The 26,233-nt window shown below is 43.2% G+C and overlaps 1 protein-coding gene across 3 annotated transcripts; it reads left to right on the top strand.

Annotated features, from left to right (window-relative positions):
* Positions 1–3,508: 3,508 nt before the first annotated feature.
* khdrbs1b (KH domain containing, RNA binding, signal transduction associated 1b) lies at positions 3,509–14,498 on the top strand. 3 transcript variants are annotated; one of them, XR_015111270.1, is made up of 11 exons: positions 3,509–3,901; positions 5,600–5,721; positions 6,675–6,791; positions 7,184–7,330; positions 10,126–10,259; positions 10,639–10,855; positions 11,183–11,250; positions 11,581–11,639; positions 12,140–12,328; positions 13,463–13,507; positions 13,664–14,417. XR_015111270.1 is itself a non-coding variant. In XM_086193649.1 (9 exons), exons 1-9 carry the CDS (start codon positions 3,808–3,810, stop codon positions 12,244–12,246), a joined length of 1,065 nt encoding a protein of 354 aa, XP_086049775.1. In that variant the 5' UTR covers positions 3,510–3,807; the 3' UTR covers positions 12,247–13,443. The 3 variants fall into 3 exon arrangements, 1 of the variants encoding a protein (XP_086049775.1); XR_015111271.1 differs by lacking the exons at positions 13,463–13,507; positions 13,664–14,417 and adding an exon at positions 14,431–14,498; XM_086193649.1 differs by lacking the exons at positions 13,463–13,507; positions 13,664–14,417 and having other exon boundaries at positions 3,510–3,901; positions 12,140–13,443.
* Positions 14,499–26,233: the final 11,735 nt, after the last annotated feature.

The raw sequence follows: 26,233 nt of genomic DNA, 5'->3' as shown, positions 1-26,233 counted from the left end.
CATGTTACTTATTTATTGAAGCAAAAGACATGATTTCACCTGTCATGTTCCTTAACCTTAAGTGGATCAATTTAAGTTGTTGTTTTTTTGTCTTTTGTTTGCCATGCTTTCCTTTACAGTCCCATAAGAATGAGCTAGGACTGCTGGGTTTTCCTAGAACTCCAGTCGTTAAGAGAAGGAATACAACTGCTTTATTTTATGTTAAAGTAACAAACAGAATCATCCATAGAGATGTTTGTTGGCTTCCAATATTCTCTTACATGCCCTTCTTTAGATGCCTTCCTGGAGCCAGTGACCATCAACAAAATAACCTTGTGGGAGTGACAGGGAGTAAAGAAACAGCCACATTGATGGGAGGAAAACCAGACTTGTTTTCTGTGTGATGAGTGGGTGGTGTGGGAGGGATGGGGACTGAAGGGAGGGTGAGAAGAAAAGGAGATGGAAGAAGGGGGGGAGAGTGTTACAAACCTAAGCAGGTGTGACAATTCTGAAAGCTTTCATGGGGAAAAAGGTTTCCTTGGCCTTGCAGTGATTCTAAACTGAGTGTGACCCTCCGACTGAACCCAGCCGTCTCTCGCTTCCCTGCCTAAACCACGCACGAGAAGGAAACCCCACTGCTGACAGTGTTCGTGGATTTACTTCTCTCCGTCTGTTTGTCACTCCACCACTTTCATTGACAAAATATAGTTTCCATTTAAAACCAGATATCATCCATTTCATGTCTGCTCTGATATGATTTCTTTGACAGTGTGTGTGTGTGTGTGTGTGTGTGTGTGTGTGTGTGTGTGTGTGTGTTTTAAATCATTTGATGTTATTAGCTCCATGTCAAACCTTAAAGCTCTTATAGCTTGTGTCCCACGGGGGATGAAGAGTAGTTAATAAATCAAACTGCACCTTTTTTTTTATTTCCTTTTGATCAGAAATAATCTGCTTTGGCGTCGGATGCAGGATGGAGAATTTTTCGTCATGCACCACGTTGTCAGTCAGGTCTATGATGTAAGATATTGGATGGATTGCTGTGATATTTGGTGCAGACATGCATTGTGCCGAGAGGATGATGATTACCTGCCTCCCAGTAGGTTAAAAAACCCAGAAAATCAATGGCGGTTTATACAGATATTGGTGGGTTACCGAAAATGCATGCCCATCACATTGGTAGCTAAACTGCGGTAAACATGATGGACATTAAACTACTATACAGCTTTTTATTACAACTAGGAACATATTAAACTCCTGCTCATATGAGCGTTCGCCCACTACTTACTGTCAAAGACTCTTTGATATGTGATTCATTGCATCTTACATCAGGAAGGCCATGGGGACTTTATGGGACACACTAACACAGCTAGCGAACAACTGCTATTTCCAAGAACTTAACAGTTCCTGCCGGTCTTTAAAGGAAACCTTTTGGAAAATGCGCTTACCATCCATCGTACCCAAAGCCAGACATGAAGGTAGATACAGTTCTTTCCTCTGCGCTGCAGTAGGAAGCTGTGACCTATAAACGGCTTGTTAGCTTAGCACAACAAATGGTAGTGGATGGGAAGTGTTGGCATGCCTCTGTAACAACATCAAATTGATAAAGTTTAGGATCTTGGATTGTCAAATTCAGCCATGATGAGATGCCGTCAGCTGGTCTCTGTAGTTCTCAGCTCCCTATTAAACTACACTGAGGACACGTGATTCCTATGTCGCTACAGCTTTGTGTTACTTTTGCATTTGATGTTGGTTGTTACATTTAGCTACTTCTTGGCAATCACCATTTTTTTTTGAGTATGTCAAAAAATTCAGGAGTGGAGGTATTAATTGATGTGTTTCATTTCATAGAAAAAAACATTAAAATAGTTTAACAGTGCTAACTTACTTTAGGACTCATTCTTAGACCACTGTATTGTGTCGTACACAAGGTATAATATGCAAATATGTGCTTAATCTACTTTGTGGTATGATTTAGAGGAGACGTTAATAATTAGCTACTGGACACCTTAGTACTTTACTTCTATGGAAGTTTCAGAGTCCCCCGATACTCCAGATGCTATTTCTTGAGCTCGAGCGAACACTGAATCCTTGACCATTATGAGATCTTTGGAGCAAAACAAATAGACAAATGCAAATATGTGGATTAATTGCGATTCATAAGCCTGACGCCCAGCGTTTACCCCCTTCCATCTGCACCTGTTTACCCCAGACTGTGGCTCTGTATGTTAAGGGACGGGGGAAGTCCACACAAGCAGAAGGCAAGAGCGCGAGCTATCGGATTGGAACTCCTCCACCTGCCAAGAAAACTAACTCTTCCTTTATGAGCCAATTGAAATTCAGCTCACAGGCAATCCATTCTGTCAATGACAAGAGGAGTCAGGACAGCCTTGCAACCCCCAACACTAATAACACTGTAATGGTCAGAGATAGATCATGCTGAATACTGATGGTTAGAGCAGGTCTTCTGCCTCCCATTATTGCAGACAAATTTTGCCTTCATTTGTTTTGAGTGGATGCATGCCTGGATACATCTGCAGTCAATAGTAATAGTTTTCACTCCAATGGCAGACTGACAAATTATCAGCACTTCTTACAGTTTGTTCAGGGATAATGCATGCAAATGTATATCCTTAAAAACACAACACACAAGGAATGGCCTGTGCTTGCTTTGTATGCATTAGCTCAACTCTAACCTCTGACCTCTTGTGCTCCACTCAATGCCATGACAGGTTCATTACCACCATAGGAATAAGAAAAATCAATCCTCGAGAGGTCTCGTCCAGACTTTTTCTTAGCTGAGCTTTTCACTCACACATATCCCTCTTAAGTGTTTTTGAATCAATAGTAGTGGAGAGGCTTCCGCTGTTGGAACCAGCCACCCACTCTGTTATGATCAGTATTGCCACTAAGAGGCAGTAGAGAGCCTGGAATAAAAGTGTTGCATGCTAAGGCGTCTATCTATCTATCTATCTATCTATCTATCTATCTATCTATCTATCTATCTATCTATCTATCTATCTATCTATCTATCTATCTATCTATCTATTTATCTATCTATCTCTTGACTTTCTGAAAGTGAAAGAGAAATTGTACTAAACAAATAATATAATGTCAGAGAGTACAGTATATAAAATTAAAATTCCCCCTGCAGGGACTTACTTAGAAATAAATCAAGTTTTGGCACACGCACAGACATTCAGAATTATTATGTATTTATATCATTGTAATTATTGTTAATTATTACACATACTTTATGATATACTTTCAAATATTCATTCAGAGTAAATTATAGGGTAAAAAACAAATTAATAATTAAAGGTATAAAATGATAACTAAGCCTTTCATAAAGCTTTAATTGGATATGTTGCAGTGAGCTTTTATAGTTATTGTCCAGTGATTCCTGATGTAAGGAACCTCCTTTATGTTCGCAGCGGTCTCGTGTAAACACATCCAAGTCCAAATGTCACAGATCTAGTTGCCATTCCAGCAGCGACCGGTAGGCGGCGTTACCACGTCCTTTGAGCTCACTTCCGTTGGATGAAGTTGGGTCGCTCTTCTCTCCGCTCGCCGCTTTTGTTCCCCCATTTCAACTCGAGCAGCGCTGCTGAGTGGAACGACTCAACCGGTCGGACACACACAACGACGGCAAACTAGCGGACCCGTCCGTTGTAAAACCTTCCGGTAGCCACATGCACAACACCGTCAACACAGAGGATACGTGTCACCCCGTAGTTACATAACTGGACTACTTTTTTTTCTATCATTGTTGGATTTTTTCCACGCTTTTCTGTTGCACCGAAACTGAACCCCCTCACACTAAAACTCAAAATGGAGAACGGCGACAAATATCTCCCGGAGCTCCTGGCGGAGAAGGACAGCCTGGACTCGTCGTTCACGCACGCCATGAAACTTTTAAACACAGGTAAAGTGTGCGGTTATGTTTACCATACGTATGTGTGTAGCATGTCCGAGGATAGAGGGGCTACGAGCGGCGCAGGGACCCAGCCGTCCTCGCTCTCAGCGCCATATGTGTGCGGACAGGACGGAGCGCTCCATTGAGCGTCATACTCAGCGTGAAGTACTTTAGGTTAGTCACGAAAGCTCAGTGTAGTAAATGAGTTTATGGTTGATGATTTACGTCCGATATTAATCGGCTAAAAGCCTTTCAAAATATATCAAGATAAGGTCACACGTCGTCACGTAATCTCTTGAATTATTTTAGCTTCCCCTCGCGCAGTTCTGGTTGAACACCCCCCCCCCCCGAACTGCGCAGGGTTAAAACAGTTTTACCTTTAAACTGTGGTTAATTTTTAAACGCAGTCCCTGTCGTTTGCGTGATATGGCGAGGGGCAATGCGCCAGTTCCCGTGAATGGAGGCAGTCCGGTAGCGGTTTTGACCGGCTGGCTGGCGCCTCCGTTCGCCGCTGCTGTAGTGTCCTTGAGCGGGAGACGACCGTTGGGCTCCAGGGCTAACGTTGGCTCCATTGGTAAACGCACCAAACTCGGCCAACTTTTCCATGATATCGGCTTTATTTTGTAAAAGTTAGAGGGATGCAAGCGTGCTAATGTTTCATTAAGTTATTACGGTTTTTAACTCCATAACGTAGCGATACAAAAGTATGCCGCTGCCACGGGAGAGCCGTGCTGTGGTTGAAAATACATGAAAGCTAACTGTTGTCATCTAAATGTTTTTGTTGATTAAATGATTTTTTTTAACTTCTCAATTGGAAGAAATGAATTAGTTGTCAGGTTATACAGGTTATACAATATTTGGAATGGATGTCTGAGCATAAGGGTCAGACTAATCCAGAGAAATCGGGTAATGAGTGGAACGAGGCTTCCCTGACGGGCAGCTGCTACAGCTGACATGTCTGCGCATGGAGGCTCAGGAGATGTCATGGCAGGACTGAGCTTTGGGTGCTGGGAATAAGCTGCTCGGCCACTCGGAAGTCCGTGCTTTCAAGTTCCAAATTAAAGCAGTAGTTGTGCCTGTCGAGCAGTGTTATCGAAGGTCAAATTTCAAGCTGCAAATAAATACTTTATTAGATAGAATGCTTGAATGATGAGGGGCTAACAAAAGACTTTATTATTGACCAAGCTGATGTTCGATAAAAGATATTGGTATATATTGAGTGAACGTGTATTAGAGAAGCCTATAAAAGATCAGTGTTTTGCTTGAAAATTTCAAACAAGTTTATTTATGTCAGTAGAGTATGAACTAATTGTTGCAGCTGTACTTTGACAAGGTTTCACAAGGTGCTCAAAACATTTTCTGCACTGTGACATCCCTCTTATCGTACAGATACTGTTGGTCATTAAGGGAACACTGATTTGTTTACTGGCCAATCAATATATTGAAGGTTGAAATTGAATTTTATTTTAGGTATCCAGAATGATAGACTTTGACAGACTGTCCGTAACTGTAATTCACGAAGTTCGCAATGAAGTGCAGTGATTATTTTAAGTCTCATCAACCAAATGTAGCCTAGTTCACTACCAATCAATGCTTACTCCATAATGCAAGCAAGTGCACAAGTCTTCTGTGACTGACTTTGCCTCTTCGAATTCTCTTTGACTGCCTTATCCATTTGCCTGAAGTGATGTGTCTTCCTCCTTCCAGAAATTGACAGAATCCAGAAAGGCGAGACCAAAAAGGAGGCAGAAACATACCTGGATCTTTTCACAACAAAGAACATCAAACTTAAGGAGCGAGTTCTTATACCCGTTAAACAGTACCCGAAGGTGAGCTTTCTTTGCCCTGATTTCTTGTCCCCCCCCCCCCAACCCTTTGAATTATAATTTATCCTGCAGTTGAGTTTCAATTACAGAAAGCCACGGGGTTACTCGGAGCCTCAAATAACTCCTCTTAACCTTGATCTTTAAGCTCCAGAATATAATTGCAACTGATCCTGGCATGTTTTAAAATATCACTAAAAGGATCAGAAAGTTAATATTAGTATGGATACCTGTCTGTGTAATTCAGTCCATCCCCAGAAGACTGAGTTCTGTCTTCTGTTTGTGCTTAGCAAATATTTCCATTGTCAGCGAGGTCTTTGTCATGTAAGCTCAGGTGTATATCTGTTCAATCTATATCAGGTGAAGACGCACGGCCACAGTTGTAGTCGTGATGTTGAAGATAACTTATGCAAAATTAGATACAAGGATTTTGCTGTTCAGAAGCGTTGTGCTTTTATGGCTGCTCTCAGATTATTTTGTTCTAACAAGAATAAGATCTAAAGATGCTGCTCAGATCGATATTATGTAGGAGTCAGGTCTGCAGGGTTACGAAGGCTTCTGATCTCCCAGACTTATAGTTTGTGAAGCAGTCAGTTGTGTTACGAATGACAAAAACTAAGTGAGTGTTTGCAGTTTTTAAAATTCCCAGAGGACTCGGTTGCAACACGTATTCGACCTGATTGTAGGACACACAAAATGCACAAAGTAATCAGATTGTTCAAAGATAGCAGAAGCAAAGATTGCAGTGTTTGATCATATGTTGGTTCTGGCTCAGTGCTTAGGTGATTGTAGTGACTAGTCACTGATGCTATTACAGTCCTCCAGGGCTCATATCGACCTACACCAGTCAATACACTACTTAGAGCTGCAGTATGCACGACAGGACCCTTGACAGTGATTTCTCCTTTGCTCTCCTGCCTTCCTTTTGATTGGCTAATTTTTCTCTGTTTTGTTTTCAGTTCAATTTTGTGGGGAAGATTTTGGGACCTCAGGGCAATACTATCAAACGTCTACAGGAGGAGACCGGAGCGAAGATCTCTGTGCTGGGAAAGGGATCCATGAGAGACAAAGCCAAGGTAAATCACTCTTTATATTCCCACATCTGGTAAGACACACCTGTGAGAAAGCTATCTGGATCCATAACACATCTGGCCGTGCTTGAGACGCATGGCAGGCAGTGAGCCCAGATGGCTTTAACCTGAAGGAAAGAACACACGCATCAACATAAAGCCAAGGGCATCCACAAACACTGCACATCTGTTCCAGGGATCTTTAGGATAGTCTGCTAAATGCATTATCTACCAGTTTGATGTAATTATTTTGCTACACAAAGGAAGGAAATACCACGCACTTGCTTGATACCCCCGGAGGTGGATGAAATGCAATTACATCTCACATAATTCATTTAATCTATGATGTGTACTTCCCACAACTTGCTGACATGCCTGTGATGGTGCTCGTGTTTTAGGAGGAGGGGCTGAGGAAAGGTGGAGAGCCCAAGTATGCCCACCTGTCTATGGAGCTGCACGTATTCATCGAGGTGTTTGCCCCTGTGCCCGAGGCCTACCTGCGCATGGCACACGCCATGGAGGAGGTCAAGAAGTTCCTGTTTCCTGTGAGTTTGACATTGTCAGCTTGCTCGTGTGTTGTTGTGATGTCAAGTCAGAGAGTTTACATTGATACGTCTGCACAATCTGTACTGGAGCTTCAAAAGCCAGCCAGAGTTTTAAATTTTTAACTCAACTCATCATATAATCTGTTGTGACCAAAGGCTGAGCTGATGTCATTAGACGAAGGCTGATGTGATTCCTCGAAAAACACGTTAAAAATCACAGATTGAAAGACTTTGTTTCGTAGTCGTATCACGCTGCACTGCTCAGTGGTGACTGTGTTTCTCATGAGTGATTTCAACACAGCATTATGCTGTGTTGTGTAAAGTTGGATTCAAATATTTGAAAGAGGAGTTGTAAAGAGCGAAGTGAAGTGACTGGCAAGAGAACCAACTTTAATTGTCCTAAGTTTGGGATCGTGAGCATGGACCTGGCACAGAGTACAGTTAACATAATGCTAGCATTAATGTGTGGAATGCTAGTAATTAATGTGTAAATTGTTGCGATTGCTAAGTTGAATACATGACTAAATATGAGCTGTTTGAACTGCGCGCAGCCTACTGAACCGCACTTAGCAGTGGTCTCTGTTAGCATAACTGTGCTGTGCCTTAATGCATATTATAGACTGAATAAAAAAGATGTACTTGTAGTGTTTGTAGTTGAACAGAAGTGTGCTGGGCTGGTAACAAGTTTTGTGTTTTTATACCCATGGCTGCTACAGAGTCATTCAACTGGCAATTAATACTTATTGTACCCTTTCCCATTTATGAAAAATCCAGATGTTCGTGGGTTTTTTGTACACTGTAGAAGGAGTAGAAGTTAGCTATGCTAACCATAGAAATTAAATGTGGCTGCCAGCTAAAATTATTGTAAACAATACAAGTTCTTCCAAAAAAAGGAAACTCTTGTTGTTCATTTTGATGGATCTGTCTTTTATTTAATGTTGATCGTTCTGTTGCGCAGTGTTATATTTGGTGGAACTTTAAACCAGAGATCTTCATATCCAATTAGAGATTTGATCAGGTGTGTCTTTTTAAGGGCTATCTTCCTTTATTCTTTTCCATTCCACAGCTAAATATGGATGGCCCCATAGAAAGGTTTAGGAGGTTTTTATTTATTTTCATATATGTGTGTGTGTGTGTGTGTGTGTATGTATATATATGTATGTGTGTATATATATATATATATATATATATATATATATATATAATGAACCTCACAGCAACTTGATAGCTGGGGTGATGAGAATATTACAATCTAAAAATAGTCATAAGCCAGCACAAGACCCTGTTGTTTGTTCTCAGGTAAATGAGTCGATGGTGTGCTTTTTGGAGCTGTGGTGTGGAAGTCAGATTAAGCTTTTGGAGAGGACCAGTTAGCACAGCACGAAGCTCGGGATGTTTACCTGGATCAAACACACCTGATAGTCGGAGCACGTAAAGCAATCAGCTTAAGGGGAGAAATTGGGTTTCTTTCAATGTGTCTGCAGGGTTATACCATCGTCTGACTTATCTATGGGTCTGTCCATCACTGTGTCCCACTCTGCAGACAGAATGAGAGAAAAATCATTCTGGATAATGTATAGCTTCCAGACATATTGCGAACTTCTCTGCGCTGCCTACGCTTGCTTCCCTGCTTTTTGCTGAGAGGTTCTTGTGCACCGGCCAATCCAGGCTGCTATAAAGCCAAGCTGAGGCTCATCTGCTCTCGCTAAGGTTTACACCAAAGCAGGCCAGTAGACTCGGGGGCTTGTGAAATGCCTCTCATTTTTTAATTAGTCTGCAGGGTTCTGTAGAAGGAAGACTAATTTGGATCAGAGGCGAGATGAATGGGCTGATGAACCAGTTGTGATGTTGTTACTGCCGTTATGTAAAAAGCTGTCCCTTGCACAACCCGTCATTATATTTTAAGGCCATAATCTGTCAGAATGGCATCCGGACCACTTTCTAATGCATTCCTCTGAGACTGGTGAAATATTCGATGTATAATTCACACTTCTGTTCTGCTCGGGTACCTGCTGAGGGAGGATTAGTTCATTTTTGTGTTGTATAAATTAATGAGAATGTTTATTATCAAGCATGCATCCATGGAATAGTCAGGTCCACACCTTGGTGGGTAAATATACGTTGTCACGTTGGCTTGTTAAATGTAGTTGCAGTCACACTGCTATATGCATGAGATGCATTTGTCATCAGTCACAGGGATTGGATTTGCTTTTGCTGCAGTTAACTGAAAGCCATTGTCTGTGCTGCATTTTGTGGTATCGTTTTTTTCTCTTCTTTTCCCCATCATTAGAGCGCTGTCACAATTCCAGTGCAGGCTCTGTTGTATGAAAAAGAATTGATTGGGTCATAGTGCAGCTCTTCAAATTGCTCCCCAAAGAAAGACGGCGGATTGTGTTGCAGGATTTGTGCTGCTCAGTCAGGCAGCTTCACTAATCCACTCTAACTTATTGTTTTTGTGTGTCTGCATGTGTCTGGATGAAATAAGGTAACTGTTCATGCAGTGACACCAGACTCCTGAAGGAGTGCAGAGAGGAGGGATTTACATTTTGTGATGATGTAGAGGTGCAAGAGGGAAGGGAGAGCAACCCCTCCTTCACACTCTCCTGAGTCACTGCCACTAAGACTTTTCCTTCCTCTCTCTGTCAGCCATTTAGGGGATGCTGTGTTTTTCAGCAGCTCTAAAACTGCTTTTCACTTTTGTCATTGCTCCTCCTTCCACATTGCCAACAACCTTTCCCGGTGATCACTTTCACAATGTCTTGAGCTTGTGCTTTATTTTCTTGCTCTGCATGTAGGACATGATGGATGATATCTGCCAAGAGCAGTTCATGGAGATGAGCTACCTGAACGGAGGCCAGGAGCACGGAGCTCGAGGGAGAGGGGGTTTGCCTGGCCGGGGCCGCGGCGGCCCCCCTGCAGGAGCACACAGGTGAGGAGATGCTTGCACATACACAATAGGTTTGTCATATAAAGGCTTTTGTGTCACTGAAGTAATACAAAGACACTGCTCGCTGACTGTTCTATTAATGAGAGTGCTGAGCAAAGCAGGAAGTAACATTTCTCTTAAATTGTGGAGTTATGCTGAGGTATCATTTTTGGACATTTTTAAGCATTTTTTTGACATTCTTGGCTCAGATCTAGCAGCGATTACATGTTACTTGTGTTGCCATAAACAAATCTAAATGCACTGAAAATATGCTGAGGCATCTTGACATACAAATGTCAGGGCTGTTTAGTTTCTTGATGTAAAAATATAATTTTTTAAAGATTTAATTATAACATAATTTTAACCCGGTCCTGTCTCCCAGGGGACGGGGAATGCCCCCTCGTGGTGCTGCTGCAAGAGGAGGTGTGAACCGAGGAGGCCCAGCCAGAGGTGGCACGGTGAGGGGTGCCCCGACAGGCCGAGGAGGACCCCCTGCAGCGCCTGCCAGGGGAGCAGCAGCAGGTCGTGCTAGGCCACCAGCTGCTGGGCCCCCTCAAAGGATGGCGCCTGCTGCAGCTGCTGAGAGCTACGATGAATATGTAAGTACAGCATGTGAATAAGTAAAATACCTCTGGCAGACACACAAATGAAGAATCTGTAAAGATTTGATCGTGGCAGGTTTAGCACTGCTAAATCTAACCTTTGACCTCTCATAAATTAGTTGGTTCTGGGCTCAGTGGAATTAGTTTTCTGTCAACACAGGAATGAGTAATTTCGAATGCTGCAGACATGAGGGGAGAGTGTGTGTGTGCATGTGCACGCTTTAGTACAAGTGCAGTACATTGGGGATGTCTTGACATTCATGATTCATGAACAAACCTCTTCATGACTCTCACTCTTGTGTCTCTGTTTCCTTGCCTCTCCAGGGCTACGATGAGAGCTACACAGAGACGGCCTACGAGTCATACGACAGCTATTACAGTCAGCCGCAGGCGTGAGTGAATCAGATGTCTCTTTGGTTTTTCACCTGCTTCCCCACAGTGCACACATCGCCTGGTTGCTAGTTTGACTCAAAATGGGTTTTGAGAGCAGCAGTAATACTTTTCAGCCACTTTGTAGAAATGTAGCGTGGAAGGCACTTGATATGGTGGATTGGATGGCAGTGTTGTTTTAAAGAAGCAGCAGGGACTGCTCCACGCTAGAGAGCCAGCTTTGATCTTATTCATGGAAGCCAATTATCATCCCCCTAGACATTACCGTCAGATGCTACTTGATGTTTTCTAAGATTAAAGTGATTTTTCTTCTTCCTATTTTTGACCATCAGAGAGCCAGAATACTATGACTACGGACACGGAGACACCACAGAGTCTTACGAATCATATGGTAAGGACTGGTGACCTGACTTCTAATAGAGATGGATGATGATTTCTTAAAAAAACTACCACAATAAAGCAAACGATGCCTCTTGAGCCAAAATAATAATTCATATTAGAAATGTACTCATGATGCACAAAAAGAGTCAATATCGAGGAGAACTGCCAGATTCTTTCAGATATATTAACGTTACATGTTTGGAAGGATGGCCTTCAAAAATTTTTTGTAAATGTAAATTATTTGTAGAACTTGAACCAAAGAAATGTGTCCACAAAGTTTAATGTCATCCAGGATGGAATCCTGCTTCATCGTTGGGAAAGGCTGGATGTAAAAAATGCAGGAATTAGAATCAATGTAATAAATTAGCTTTGGAAATGAGGAAAACAAATTTTCAGTGCTGCCCCCTCAAAGGTCATGAGATGAATATGTGGATACTGTGTCATTATAGCCAACGTCAATGTTTTAATTCTCGATGAATCCACAGTAGTTTGTGCGTATTGTGTCCCCAGGCCAGGATGACTGGAACGGGACCCAACGATCAGCCCCAGGAAAGGCCCCTCCTGCCTCCAGAGGTGCCAAGACGCCCTACAGGGAGCACCCATACCGACAGTACTGAAGTGGACTTGCCAACCTTAGCGTGTCGCCCTGACTACCGCCTGTTTACCACGGCAGCTCTCGCTTTAAGCAGCCCGACAAAAGTAATTGTCCGTTTTGTCTTTGGTTTGGTTTTTTTCCTACATCGGACTTTTACAAGAGACAAAATTGGGAACTGAAAATCGGAACTGGTTTTTGAGATTCGACCACAAACTCTCTTCCCCACCCCTCCTTTGACCACCAACCAACCACCCATCCATCCATCCGACCAACCAACTAAAGCGGCTTTTAGATGGGTTAGAGAGGAGACGTTGGCGCCCTTTTTTGTTTGTTTTTGTTTCTTTTGCTGTATTTTCTTCTCTGACCCCTTTACCCCCTCTGGCTTTTTTGCATTGTTGAGCATTAATTTTCTAACTGTTTGGGATTAGTAATTTCTAGTGGAAATAGTGGCTCATTATCCACTTGTCTAAGGAATCTATTTTAATTGTTTTAAATACAAAGAATCTGTCGAGGGTCAGTTGCAGATTCCCATTTAGGCTACATTTCAAAATTCTGTTAATATAGCAGAATAAAAGGCCTTTTAAACTTGTAATATAGAAACAACAAAAAATCTTAAATTAAGTGAAGGTTAAAGAATCGGTGTTAATGGGATTATTAACAATTCATTCTTGATGATGGTTTGTTTTTAAATAGTTCTAAAACATTATCCATTTAGATGTAGGCAGCAATATTTGTCATTGTACTTAGAGTTTTGAAATATAGCCCTAATAGACACTGTTGAGATGGACTGTCCTCATATCCTTAATTTGTTTGACATGTTAAAAACTAATTTTAAGACTCTGAAGACAAAATGGTTTAATGAGAACATGGCCGCGAGACGGCTTCCTGTTATGCTAAAAACGGTTCAGGTCTTCATTTTGTGATCTGATTCTCTATAAACTGCATGCAAGTACTCAAAGAAGGATTGGGACAAAAATCTCCACATGGGTCTTCTCTTTCTATGGAGAAGGGATCCTGCAGCTCAATCCCAACTCTTGTACATATTTTAAAACATCCTAACTGTACTTATTCTGCCACCTAGTATCTGTACCCTCTCCATAAAATGCATTATGCTACATGTGTAAGCTTGCCTAAATAGGTTACTAAATCTGTCCAAAAGATGTTTTGCAGCAGTTTGTCAATAAAGCTTAGTTTGTTTTTTATGAAACTTAACTTGCTTTATTTGTTTCCTGTCCTAGTAAAATCTGAAATGGCCTTTTTTAAACAACCTTCAGCAGTCAGATGTAGGTGTTTTCATTTGTTTCTTATTCAAAAGCGCATTTTAAATCTAAATGAATGTATTGACGCCTGAAGACTTTAACCCTACTAAATGATGTCTTGATTGATTATCAAAAGAGCACAACTTATTCTTTCTCTCTCTTTCTATACTTTTTAAAAAGGACCCAGAGGTAAGACCTCTAAAATAACCTGGATAGCCTTCTAATGTGTATAGAGTTCTAAAGCATTGAATGCCTGGGTATGTATAAGACTTTTTCAATCCTCTTACCTGTGGTCGTAATCGTTAATGAGAATTGCTTTCATAGCATCTGAAAATTAACTGAATTCAAACCACCATTCAGGTCTAGGCTTCATTGTCATGATTGACGCTGGCGCGATGGCTACTTTAATACAGAGTAATGGCAGTGCAATGGAGAGGATGGTTATAACCTAGAGAACTCCACTGTAAAGGTAACCTAACCCTAAATGTTTAATTTCGTAGTGTGTTTATCCATTGACATAAACTTGCTGTAAATGCGTACAATTTCTTAAAATACTATTACAGTCATGGCAACAAAAAAGAATCGACCCAAAAGTAAGACAAACGTAACTTCCAACATCATACAGTAGTGGATTTTATGTACCAAAATAACTGTTCTGTGTACTAACAAAATACATTAGACTAGTGTTAATGCAACTCTTGCTAAAATGAACAAAGCCAAATCTATGTCAATATCTTCTGTACAGTTGAGCTGCTGTTACTTTTTAATTTGCAATATGTGTGTAAAGGTTGCTTACTGTAATATTTCAAACCTGTACAAAGTTAAACACAAAGACAGCTTGAGTTGCATGAGCATATCTTCTCCTGTAGACATTGCATGATCTCTGTCTCAAGTGTCTCCCAGTGTTTTTAGACAAGGTATTGATTTGGGCTTTGTCCTTCCCTCAGGCACGGCCATCGGTCACTGAGTGCCCTGAGACTGACAGTCTGCTGGAGAGAGACCACTCGACCCTCAGGTTGGTCTGCCGCTGCCCCTTTTTCCATTTTCAAGGACCGTTCTGCTGCATTTGCATGTATTCACCCATTTATTACCAAATGCATATTAGCGCTGCTCTATGTAGCTATATTAACCGCTTCATGTCAGTCTATCCATCAACATAAACAAGATTAAGTACCTGTTTTAACACTCATTTGGAAAAAGATTGGAATTGACCACTTAAAAATCATGACAAAGAAATGTCTGTGCTGGAGAGACGACCTGACGTGCATCAAATGCATCAAATCAACCGGTACATACAGCAAGATAATATCCCAAATAAACAACCAACAATATAAACATACTACATTTGCAGGAGCAGATATTGACCAAAACGCGGTGAGTGAAATCTGATCAGAAGGATAGGTTTGTTTGGTTTTTTTTGCTCATTCAATGCAAGTGTACAGATTAAGTTGAATTTTTTTGTCAACTCTCCCTGTGTGCGGATGCCCTGTTGGAAAGCGGAAAGATGGAAAAGAAAGAGAATGTTATAAAAGCTTGTCGCTGACTTCCGCTCACACACATAGCTGGAAGTAGGACAGAACTTATTTCCCAAACCTAACAACTCCCACGTACCCACAGGCCATAATACCGTCAGTGATGCCCCGTTGAAAACCTGACCGGATGTATTGGAAGAAAAAAAAAATCAAATGTGAGATTTACTTCATGTACTTGGAAAGAAATCTACTGACTGAATTATGTACACCAGGCTTTTTCAGATACGGCATTATTAAATTCAAAATCAGATCGTTGACTTGACTGGACCACCCACTGAGCCAGCTATATGCACGTGACCCTCTCTTGGACCAGGGTAAATGTGCTGCGATCTTTCGTTAAACGTAGCCTTAAGTTATTGTGCCTTAACCAAACCACATCTTAAAGGTACTTTTTTGTGCCACGTCACAAACTCCAAACCAGTAGAAGGCAGCATATGACCAGAAGGACAGGGTGTTCACTTTTATTGTAAGCATCACTTTATCAGTCGAGGCACCTTTTTGTCTGTTACCTGATACGAGCAACCAAATGTCCCTCTGCGCGTGTAGGCTTAGGCTACTGTTTTTGTAGTTTTGAAGAAGAGTTTATTTCCTGTAGGTCAGAGATAACTGTGCTAAGCAGGAAGTAGCAGGGTCCACATTCAGAGCTAATAAATTATGCAGTATCAGATCGGAGCACAGACTCTCAAACGAACGGATAATGATCCTGCAGTTTTACTTGGGCTGAGCAGTCAAATCAATACAACAATATATTGTGACAGAATCGGACCCTGTATCGTGATGTGTATCGTGCTATTTTTTGCAAGCATATCTGAGATCAGATTTGGAACATGTCTGGCTGTCCGTGGGTTCAGAGCTCGGGAGAGAGGCTGGAGTGTTATTGATGAAGTGTCTGTCACTGGTACTGCTGGGCATGCTTTTCCCTCCATCCACCACTCCTAAAGTTGGTTTCCCACCTTCCAGCCAGTGTGGATTATCTTCGTACAGTCCGACATTAACTTGCGCGAACCCAATTAAATGGGCTTTGTATTTGTTTTTGATTTAAGTGGTTGAAACAAGGTCTGTGGTGAACTCAAGCCTACTGTAATTCAGTGATTCACAGGATGGCATGAAATGTGTTGGTGAAAATCAATTCAAAGCTTTTAAGTGGCTTAAAAACAGCAGTTAACAAGTGGCTAAACAACCCAGCAACACCACAGCTGAAGGACATTGGACCCGATCATGCCAATTACAGAGGCAGTGCAGTGTTAGCGATGTTGAAGTCACGTGTCCAAGGAGGAGTTTGTTCACTGCACAGCGTTAGCTTTGCTCTTGTAATGATAGGATTTGTGAGAGGTGATTTATGAAGATTGTTTTGCTGAGCAAAATCTGTTTGTTCATCACAGAGATTCTTTTCTGCAATTTTCAGAATCCACTGTCCAAATAGTTGCTAATGGTCTATTATTCTCCATGTATGACACCCCCCCCCACACACACGCACATTGGTGTGGGTATGCCCACATCGATGTGCAGCTGAGCCTTCTTAAACACCACTGTCCTATGTTGCGGTGCACCACCTCATAAAAGAGTCAACAAAGATGTGCCGTACATCGCGCCGCCATAGCAGCTCTTCTTCTCTGCCACCGCTGAAGCTTTCTGTCACTCGCTATCGCCATCTCTGAACTACAGGTGAGAGTAGCTGAGAAATATCCTGCGCTAGAAGACCCACAATCCCTCCCCATCAACTAGTTTGATCTGCTGCTTCCAAAACATAATCTCACTGCTCAGATTATTGATTGGTCAAGTAAATAATAACTAGCTAGGCTACAGGCAAGGCACCTATGTCCTTTTGTCTTTCTCTGTTAACGCTTCCTATTGAGGCTCGGGGCACCACCTGACATGCATCACTTGAGGAACCGCATCGCTGTGGCGCTGGTGTGTAATCTCAAGGCAGGAAACAAATTCACTGTCCTGATGACACCCTGTGATGTCATGCCCATCAGCAGTCGGGCCTGTCTCTCCTGCATGCAAACATGCTGGAGAACAACCTGCTGTGATGATCCCTCTCCAGCAGTAATGTTCAACACACACGCAGTTGGTGGTTTGTGTTCGGAGACATCCACACCAACCGGTGTGGTCCGTCTTTAACTGTCCTGTTTTCTACAAAGACCATAGTCCAAAGTAAGTGTAGCAGGCGCTGCCTGCAGGCCTTTACGCCAGTGTAAGATTATGCTGCAGCAGCACGTTCCTGATAGTCACAGTGTTTCAAAGGTTGATTCTGATGATTAGCCAGCTCCTGCTGCCGCCTCGCTTCTGACAGCGTCTGTGAATGGGTGTGTGGCTCTGCTAGCCTCCAGCAAGCTTGGGCGAGGGAGAACGCAACGCCAGTGTCAGCGTGGTCTTGAGGAAAGTGACTAATGAGGGTCCAGAGCTCAAGGCTCTCTGTCAGAAGGGGCGAAAAGGAGCAAAAGGTCTCTGGCGATTCCCGAAATGGAACCAGCAGGAGGAGAGGTGTCAGAGGGATTTCTCATGATGTCGCGTCCGTGCCTGGAAGGCAGGAGGAAGTTAAATGAAGGTTTGCAAAGTAACACTGTGTGGTCAAAATTAAAGTGAGACCTATACACAGGAGGAAGCCTGAGAACAGAGAGCATGAAAGAGTATTTTTGAGCTGCTGAGTTGGAAAGGTCACAGAAGAAATGTTGTTCAACATGACTGCAAACTATGGAGCCGGCGAGCGGCCCCAGAGAGATGCGACGGGATCTAACTCCTTCCCTCAGTTTTGATTATTTTGTACTTTGGAACAAGTTATGTTCGTGGCCAAGAAATAATTTAATAAAGGGAACAAGTTGTATCTCATGGCCTCTAAATAACTGTTATTTCTTCTTTAGGGTTTGTTAGAGACAATTTTACCAAATATACCTCGTATGTCATGAGCTCGGTGTTGAAGTGTCAACTGCGGTTTTGTCTCTCCTGCAGTGAAGCGGTGATGGGAGCAGCTCAGCGTGAAGGAGGTGGTCAGACGAGGTGCCCTTTATTTTTTTATTTGAAAGGAGCGGCTCAAGTCCCAGTCCTGTTCCTGGCAGGGTGGCTGGAAGGTGGGCCAGCTGCCAAGCGAGCCACAGCAGCCAGCTGAGCTAGCGCCGGCGAGAGGATCTGGCTCAGACTGGAACAGGACAAAGAGCACAGCTGGTCAGCTGAGACGCTCAGCTGGGCGGAATAACCAGAGACTCACTTCATGTGGACTCTTCTCCTTGTTTCATGTCAATATCGATTGCTGTCCGTTATTTTTGAGTAATTATTATTTTTACCACTTCAGGCCTTTGCGGACCATCCTCCCCCCTCACATTGCTGTTCCAGTCTAATTCACCATAAAATGAGCACTCTTGTTATAGTAGGCTGTGAAATTATTTTTAATTTCTATTAACCCTTGCACTTGACAGAAAATGGTGCTCTCTGCAGGGTGAGCTGTATTCCTGTGGCGTCTGCATTTCATGTGTTTCATTAGCATCTGTGCTGGAGAGTTTAAGGTACCTGGAGTGTCAACCAGCTCAACACGTGCCGACAAATCCTGGCACCGCGTGGCCTGGAGGAGAGCTAATGCTAATGCCGGGGTCATATTTGCATGTCCTCACATGTTCCCTCCTCACAAATGTGCAACACTTCCTAACTGATGCCGGCCTGTTCTCTGCTGTCTGGCATCCAAGTATGATAATTCAGCGAGATGGAGCCGAGGGGAGGGGGGAGGGGGGGTTGCATGTGAGAAAGGGACAGAGGGTGAAGCCAGACATCTTCCCTCCATCTATCATGGTGTCTCTGTTGATGTGATTCCCCTCTAGGCCATTTTCTGCCATTAGGGCTGATGATATTACTGCTGCCTGTAGTGCTGAGTTACATTTAGAGGTCAAAACTGTACTTCCCTGTATTAAAAACAAATTTCTCCCCTCTGATCTGCTGGTCACAAGCACAATTTGCAGTACAGATGCTCCATTTAGTTTATTGAAAAAGCCAGACGCTCACTGGATTGAACATTAGATATTTGAATCTAACCATCATTTGAGATAAAACGTCAACGGGCCACATCCCAAACAGATCATTTTTCAGTCTGTATGGGCTATTATGTCTAAAATAATGATTTCTGGGCCTCCTGTAATCTAATAAAAGATAAGTGATGGGGTGGAAGCACATCCCCTTTGTTTGAATCGATGAACTGTCGAGTGTTAGGATGGAAAAAAGTAAATGTTTCTGTGTGATGATCAATAAAAGGGGATGTGAATATGCTGCCATCAGAGACGTTTCCTCCTGGTGCCTCCACACCTCGACTGGCCTGCTGCGCTCACGTAACAGAACGTGGGAGATTAGAAAGAGTAAGGTGAGAGACAGGAGGCCAAGCTGGGGGGGGGGGTTGTTACACAGTGTGGTGGGGGAGGATGTGTTAATAATGCTGTGTGTGTGTTTGCGCGCTCTGTGTGCCGCTACGGTGGACAGCTGGATCACATTTCCTGGTCATGACGGTTTCACACCATCCGCGGAACATCACATCCCAACACTTGTTAGAGACGGTGACAATTGGACTCCCCCGGACTCTCATCAGCTGCTATCCATGTCCTCAAAGTTAAGGGGAAACTGAAGATTATTACAGACGCGCACTCAATAAACACAGTACAGGTGGAAAACCTGAGACTAACGACAAGATTAGGATCCCCTGGGTTCAAGGTTGAGGTTGGTGTTATCTGCAGTGTTTGTCCACACAAGTTTATTTTGAGCCAAACCTTAGGAGTTACAAGTTGGGGCTGGAGTCCTGGGACATCTCCAGTGAGCTACTGACACCGGCCTCCCCGACCATGCTGGACTGTGATGGCGAGGCAGCAGCAGGAAGACGGATGCTGCTGGACTAGTGGCAGACCCTGAGTTTAACCCTTTGTCGCCGAGAGAACTATCAAAGATATCAGTGAGCTGCCCAGTGAGGTTTCATCCACACAATACCAACACATGAGGGAGACAAGCTGGTAGTTCTTTTTTTTTAGTCCGATGCCTGTTGTTTGGGGGTGGGGTTGTCATCAGAAATCCTCCAATATCTGAGACCCTCAGCACTGCACTCAGTTGAGTTCATGGAATTGCATTCCTTGCTTGTATACCAAGATGACATCACGCACAGTAAAGCTTCATGTCATGACATATATGGACCTTTATGTGTCAACACAAAGCACACTTAATTCCTAAATATTCAAGGACTTGAAATTACACATAAAAACAACAAACTCTCCCTTTAATATTTGAAATTGTTGGAAGCTGCTGGAAACTGATGTATTTTTCAAATACAAAAGGGAATTATACTGCAGATGTTTGCCTTTCCATCCGTCCGTCCATCCAATTTCTTCCACTTATCCTGTTAAGGGTCGTGGGGGGGTGGGTGGAGCCTATCCCAACAGCCTTCAAGTGAGAGGCGCGGTTCACCCTGGACAGGTCACCAGTCCATGGCAGGGCCAACACATAGAGACAGACAACCATTGGCTCTCCCAGTCACACCTACGGTCAATTTAGAGTCTCAGTGTTCATGTACATGATATTTAAGTTGTGCATTTATTGAAATGCAGAATAGCAACCTCACTTTTTTGTCATGTAGTTAAGTCTCTTCTCTCTCTTTATACATTTTATTTTTGCACTTCCACCAAAAAATACTAATCTGGAAGAACATATTTCAAGATGGTGAAATGACATGTTATTAACCTTTAATCATTCTTTCATTCTCACTGGGATATTGGAATCGTTCACATCAGTGTTACGTTTGAAACAAAATGATTCTTTGTGTTTTTAGTTTCATTTAAGTCAGCTGAGTCCTCATGTCAGAGTCCCTGATATCACTGCGCCACTACAGACGTACGGCCCAGTCAAACTTTACGTTCAACAACACTTGCAGAAGTGCTGAAAGAGCTGGACAACGTAATGCAAAAATTCTGAAGCTTCACTTCGTACAACGCAAAAGAAAAAACTGTTCTCGTAGAAAAACGGGTGACACGTCTTATTTTCCGACACATGAATAACAAACAATTACCCTCCAATGTACATTTGTGAAAGAAGCTCCTATCATGTTACATTAGCCAGACTGAAACAACTGGCCAGGGCAGAACCATCTGTATGCTGTTCTTGAACACGATGGAGTTCATCTCTTGAATATCGTAACACTTGGGGGTTTTGTGCCCCGGCAGTCAGGACGAGTGTCAGTGTGGCTGTGCTGAGTAGTTTACAGCAGACAGCACCAGAGTGGTTGTTGCGGTTGTAACCTGAAGTGGTCTCCGCTCATGGAATCATAAGAAAATTCATTTTCCAAAGAAATATTCAATATCCAGTTGAACATCAAAGTTGTGCACACAGAATTGGAGCAGCTTATTCAAGGGAGATCATCTCAAAGTGAGCTTGCTCCATATGGCAAGGCACTGGAGAGGGAAGTCTGGGTCTCTCTGCTTAGGCCGCTGCCCCCCTGACCCAACCCCCGGTAAGCAGACGGTAATGGATGGATGGACCCTCTTAAGGACAGGTTATATAGTGCTTTACATCAGTAAACAGAGGCATACCTACTGTGTGAAGCTTCTCCAATGTATTAAAAGGAAAAAGGAAAAACTAATGTGTTGTAATCGATGCCAACTGTTGGCAGCTAAGTACTTCACCCAAAAGATGTACTCTGCCTTTCAAGTACACACTAGTGAGTGTCTTGAGTTCACAAAGATATTTTTCCCTCCTGTATCCCCATTTTTGCCTCCCGAATGCAGAAAGAGCCAGCCATGTACACGTGGCTCGAAGCTAACGGCAACTGACAGCTAACAACAGTTCCAAAATATCTGTTATGAGCGAAGACAAGCACGAGTGAGTTGGTTCAGCTGAGCACACTCCATGTTTGCTCACGGTAGCACAGAGCCAACAAGTATTAAAGACCTGTTTCTAGCTCAAAGCAAAGTGCTTCTGGATTGCTGAGCATGCAGCTTGATATTTTTCCACATTTGAGCAACTGTTTTGTTAGCCGTCAGTATCCATTAGCATCAGAGAGTAATGAGTTCAAGACACCAAAATGTGAATACTGGGTTTATCATACTGAGCGTTGTTTTAGGTCTCTGCAGCTCCAGCACTCCCATGTTTTCATATTAAAGAAGCCCTCTTGTTTCATTGTGAAGACTCGGTGTTGGTGTTTTCTGCCCTCTCCTCTGTGGAGTCTGCACAGGGCCCAGGCGTCATCGTGGATGGCAGTGCTCAGTGGGGGCTGGAGTAGACGAACTAGGCCATCTATATAAAGTGGATGAATCTTACTTTTGAAACGGTTGCCATGGAAGACTTACTACATGCTGTCGTGCTTTGTGGGATTCTGTGTGTGTGTGTGTGTGTGTGTGTGTGTGTGCATAGAGGAAAAGACTGGAAGCACTTCCTCATCCTCAGTTGTTTATTAATGAAAGACAGAGTGTATGTCAGAAGTAGAGACGGGCTGGGGGGGTGATGGAAAGTGAGAGAGAAAACAAAGTGCCGTTACATCGGGGCGTGGGAGCATATCGCTAGAAAATGTCATACCTGTCGTGTCTCCGAAATAACATTTATCAAATAGCGAGATCACATTTAAAGAGCAACACGGCCCGTCTTTTAGTGTGGTTTACAATCTGAAAGCTCATAGCAGCCAGACCTTTCGCTAATCCCATTGATATTCAAAACTGTGTGTCTGCGAGTGTACGCCAGCGGGTTCACATGTTCCCTCCTCACATCCCCTGAGTGGCAAGTCGAGATCATTAAAGATTGGAGCTTTGCTGGAGTCATCTTTTCTTTAATGTAGGCCTACAGACAGATCAGGTACAGTGGGAGCAAACAACCAACGGTTGCGTCTTTGTCACATCTGATTTCCATCAAAAATAATCACTTCCCCTTGTCTCGGCCCTGGTCGCCGTGCTGAACTGGCGTTGCATCCGTGGGAAGCCCAGAGCAATTTGCAAAAAGGAGAGATGATTTTTAAGTGGAGTTAAAAGAGGGTGGGTGGGCCTGTGAGTCACGGCTCACATCAATGCAGCTGGAATAGCAACCTGTGCTCTTCCTGCTTTGATCTGCCAACACTTCAGCCGAGTCAGGGCTCCTTCAAACACACAGAAGAAGTAACTGACCTGAGCAGGAAAACCTCAGCAGGCCAGGCCAGGAGGTATCAGCTTTGATGATGACCTTGATCACTGCTAAGGTATGATTATTAAGTCCAATGTGAAACAAGCCAGGTTTAATAACTCTGTATTGACACTTAGGCTAAACAGGTGTAACATTCAAGGGAATTACAGCCAGCAAATATTAAGGGTTCCCATAATGTACACATTAATTTGCATCCACTCTGACTCCAGGAAGACACTTGCCCTTCCTGTGGCCTGCAAGTGCACTTTGCAGTATTGGACAACCAGCAGAACATCAATAAGTTTACACGATGCTGGAAAAAGTTGAATTATTGCTCGTCTGACTAAAACTGGATCAAAATAAAAAATTCAGTCTCTTTGGTGGATCATTACAAACTTTATTTTCACGACCCATCACTTTCCTAATGCATCAAAAAGAAAAAATAACCCCAAATAGACATTTAATTAATCATCAATTGAGTATTTGATTAGAAATAACGTGCTTACCCGTGGTAAAAATCTCCACAAAAAAGTCAGATAAGCAGGTCAGTCCTTCATCTGTCTTTGTGGGCAGAACCTCTTTTTGGTTTTGTAGTTCTGTTTAAATGAACTAAATTGTGCTATACATGAATTCTGTGAATTATCACAAGAGCTTGTGGGTCACCACCCTAACTGCCCAACAGAGCTGCACTGTGCTGCGCACTGAAAACACAGCTGGGTGTTGATGGATCACGGAGCACAGAGCAGACCTGCAGCGTGGCCGTTCCAGAGCTGTCACACATCGTGGAACCTGGGCTACATTCCATGCTTTAAAAACATAAGCCCATATATATACTGTATGTATATCCATCCATCCATCCATCCATCCATTTTCTACCCCTTATCCTGTTAAGGGTCAAGGGGGGCTGGAGCCTATCCCAGCAGCCTTTGAGCGAGAGGCGGGGTTCAGGTCACCAGTCCATGGCAGGGCCAACACATAGAGACAGACAACCATTGGCTCTTCCAGTCACACCTACGGTCAATTTAGAGTCTGGATTAACCTGGTCCCTCTTGATGTCTTTGGACTGTGGAGGAAGCTGGAGTACCAGAGAGAACCCAGCAGGAACAGGGAGAACATGGAGACTCACCCAGAAAGACCCCGTGCTGCAGCCGGGGCTCCACCCACAACCTTCTTGCTGTGAGCCGACAGCGCTGGCCCCTGCACCACCGTGCCGACCATATATATGGGCTCGCTCTGAGGAGCCCGGACTGGACTGAACTGTGCTTCCTCCGGCCTGCCTCATATAATATATCCCTCCCATGTACAATCCATCTACATCTGCATTTTTGCACTACTGCTTCCCTTTGCACTGTTCTTTACGTCTATTTTAACATTGCACTACTGCCGTATTATACACTTGTTTCTAAATGTATTTATTATTATGGAGTTCAAGTCTTGCCACAGTATTTGTGGGATGTGTGCTGCGTTTTATTGGTGCTACCTCTGGTACTGAATGTCCCTCTGGGATCAATAAAGTATCTATCTATCAGTATATACTTACAGTATATACATACATATATACATAGGCGTTAAAGATGCTGGAGTGATGGAAGTACTGAGTACTCCTATAAAAAACAGCTGGAGCTGTTGTTGTCCTGCCTTTGTCCGCTATCATCACTGCTGGGTTGCATTGTGTGAAACATACACCAGCATGAAATTCACGTCTTCACTCTCTGTCTATTGTGCTTGGTAAAATTACAACAGCACACCATCATAGCATCAATGCACTGTTTACTTCCAGTCCAGCCAAGACACGACACAACGATCACGGCACAAGACAGCCAGGCTACAGCATCAGCCCCAGCAACAATAACATGTCCGTAGGATGGTTGCATACAATGATTTTCAATATATAATAAAATGTAGTACCAACTAGCATGTTGGTATGGAAACACAGCCAAAGTCTATACAGCTCTGTAAGTATGAATACAGTAGCAACATATTGTTTTGTTTGTAGGCTTTGTCATTCTTAACAAGCTTTTCATGAAGAAGTGACAGGAAAGGGAGCTGAAGCTGCTGATGATGTCAGTGTCACTGCTAATTTCAGTTTGGTTTGAAGTCTTGGTGTTAAACATTTGTTCGTACAGTACATGTACTGACCACCGCTAGACCAGAATATACTGGTCACCCACAGTCTGTAGCTCTACACCCACACATGGACTCAAACACTCACACTTTCCACTCATTTATTTATTCATTTCTTGCCTTGCAGTTGGCCGGGAACTCCAGAAAGAAAATTATAATATCCCATTTCTCTGCAATTTCGTCTCAATATTTCCTCCTTTCCCTCTAATTTCTGCTTCTGCTCTGCTGTCTCATTGTAGGCTCTGCTTTCCTTGTTAGCTCCGCTTGGGTCTCTCACCTCTCATTAGCTTCTCCTCCGCCGACTGGAGGCACCTGTCCTCAGGTCCCACTGCGGACATCTCAGCTTCTGTTTAAATCAATTTCCATGTTAAATAGCTGCTAGAGGGTGTGGGTGGGAGGTGGGGGCGAGCCTCATGGTCAGGAATGGATGGTTGGTGGTAGAAGAAGTAGAAACATGACAATAAACCACAACTCTTTCACACCGTTGACCCTTCAGGCTGATCTGCAGCCCCCCATCTCCATCTCTCCCCCTTCCCTATCCTGCTTCGGCCTTTTATCACTCCATGTTCTCCCCCTTGGCTTTTCTCTTTCATTTCATTTCACCCTGCCTTTCTCTTTTTCTGCCTTTTCTCCCAGTGCGGCCCTGGGCATGTTCTCATTTCAGAGAGAGAGCTAAAAAGAGTTGTGACAAGGTAGAATGCACGTGTGTGTGCGCGCATCTGTGTGTGTTTGTGTGTGTGTGTGTGTGTGTGTGTTTGGGGTCTTTCAGTTGTGCAAACTGGGAGTTGCTTCTCACATTAATCTCTTCCTCACAAAACCTATTTTGGCTAAAAACCACATATGGGCTTATCTTTTTAAAGCGTGGAATACAGGTTGCTGTAGACCATTTCAATCCTCCTTTAAAAGCCATTCATCTGCAGTTTTCTGTCAATACAAACAAGCATGACAATCTCACATAACATTGTAGGCGTGCACTGCCAGAATTATACAA

Source organism: Aulostomus chinensis, chromosome 22 (assembly GCF_037954235.1).
Source record: "Aulostomus chinensis isolate RoL2024-O1b breed Wild chromosome 22, RoL_Achi_v1.0, whole genome shotgun sequence".
Classification (NCBI taxonomy): Eukaryota; Metazoa; Chordata; class Actinopteri; order Syngnathiformes; family Aulostomidae; genus Aulostomus; species Aulostomus chinensis.
Note: the sequence above shows the minus strand (reverse complement) of the source record. Positions and strands in the feature narration are given on the sequence as shown.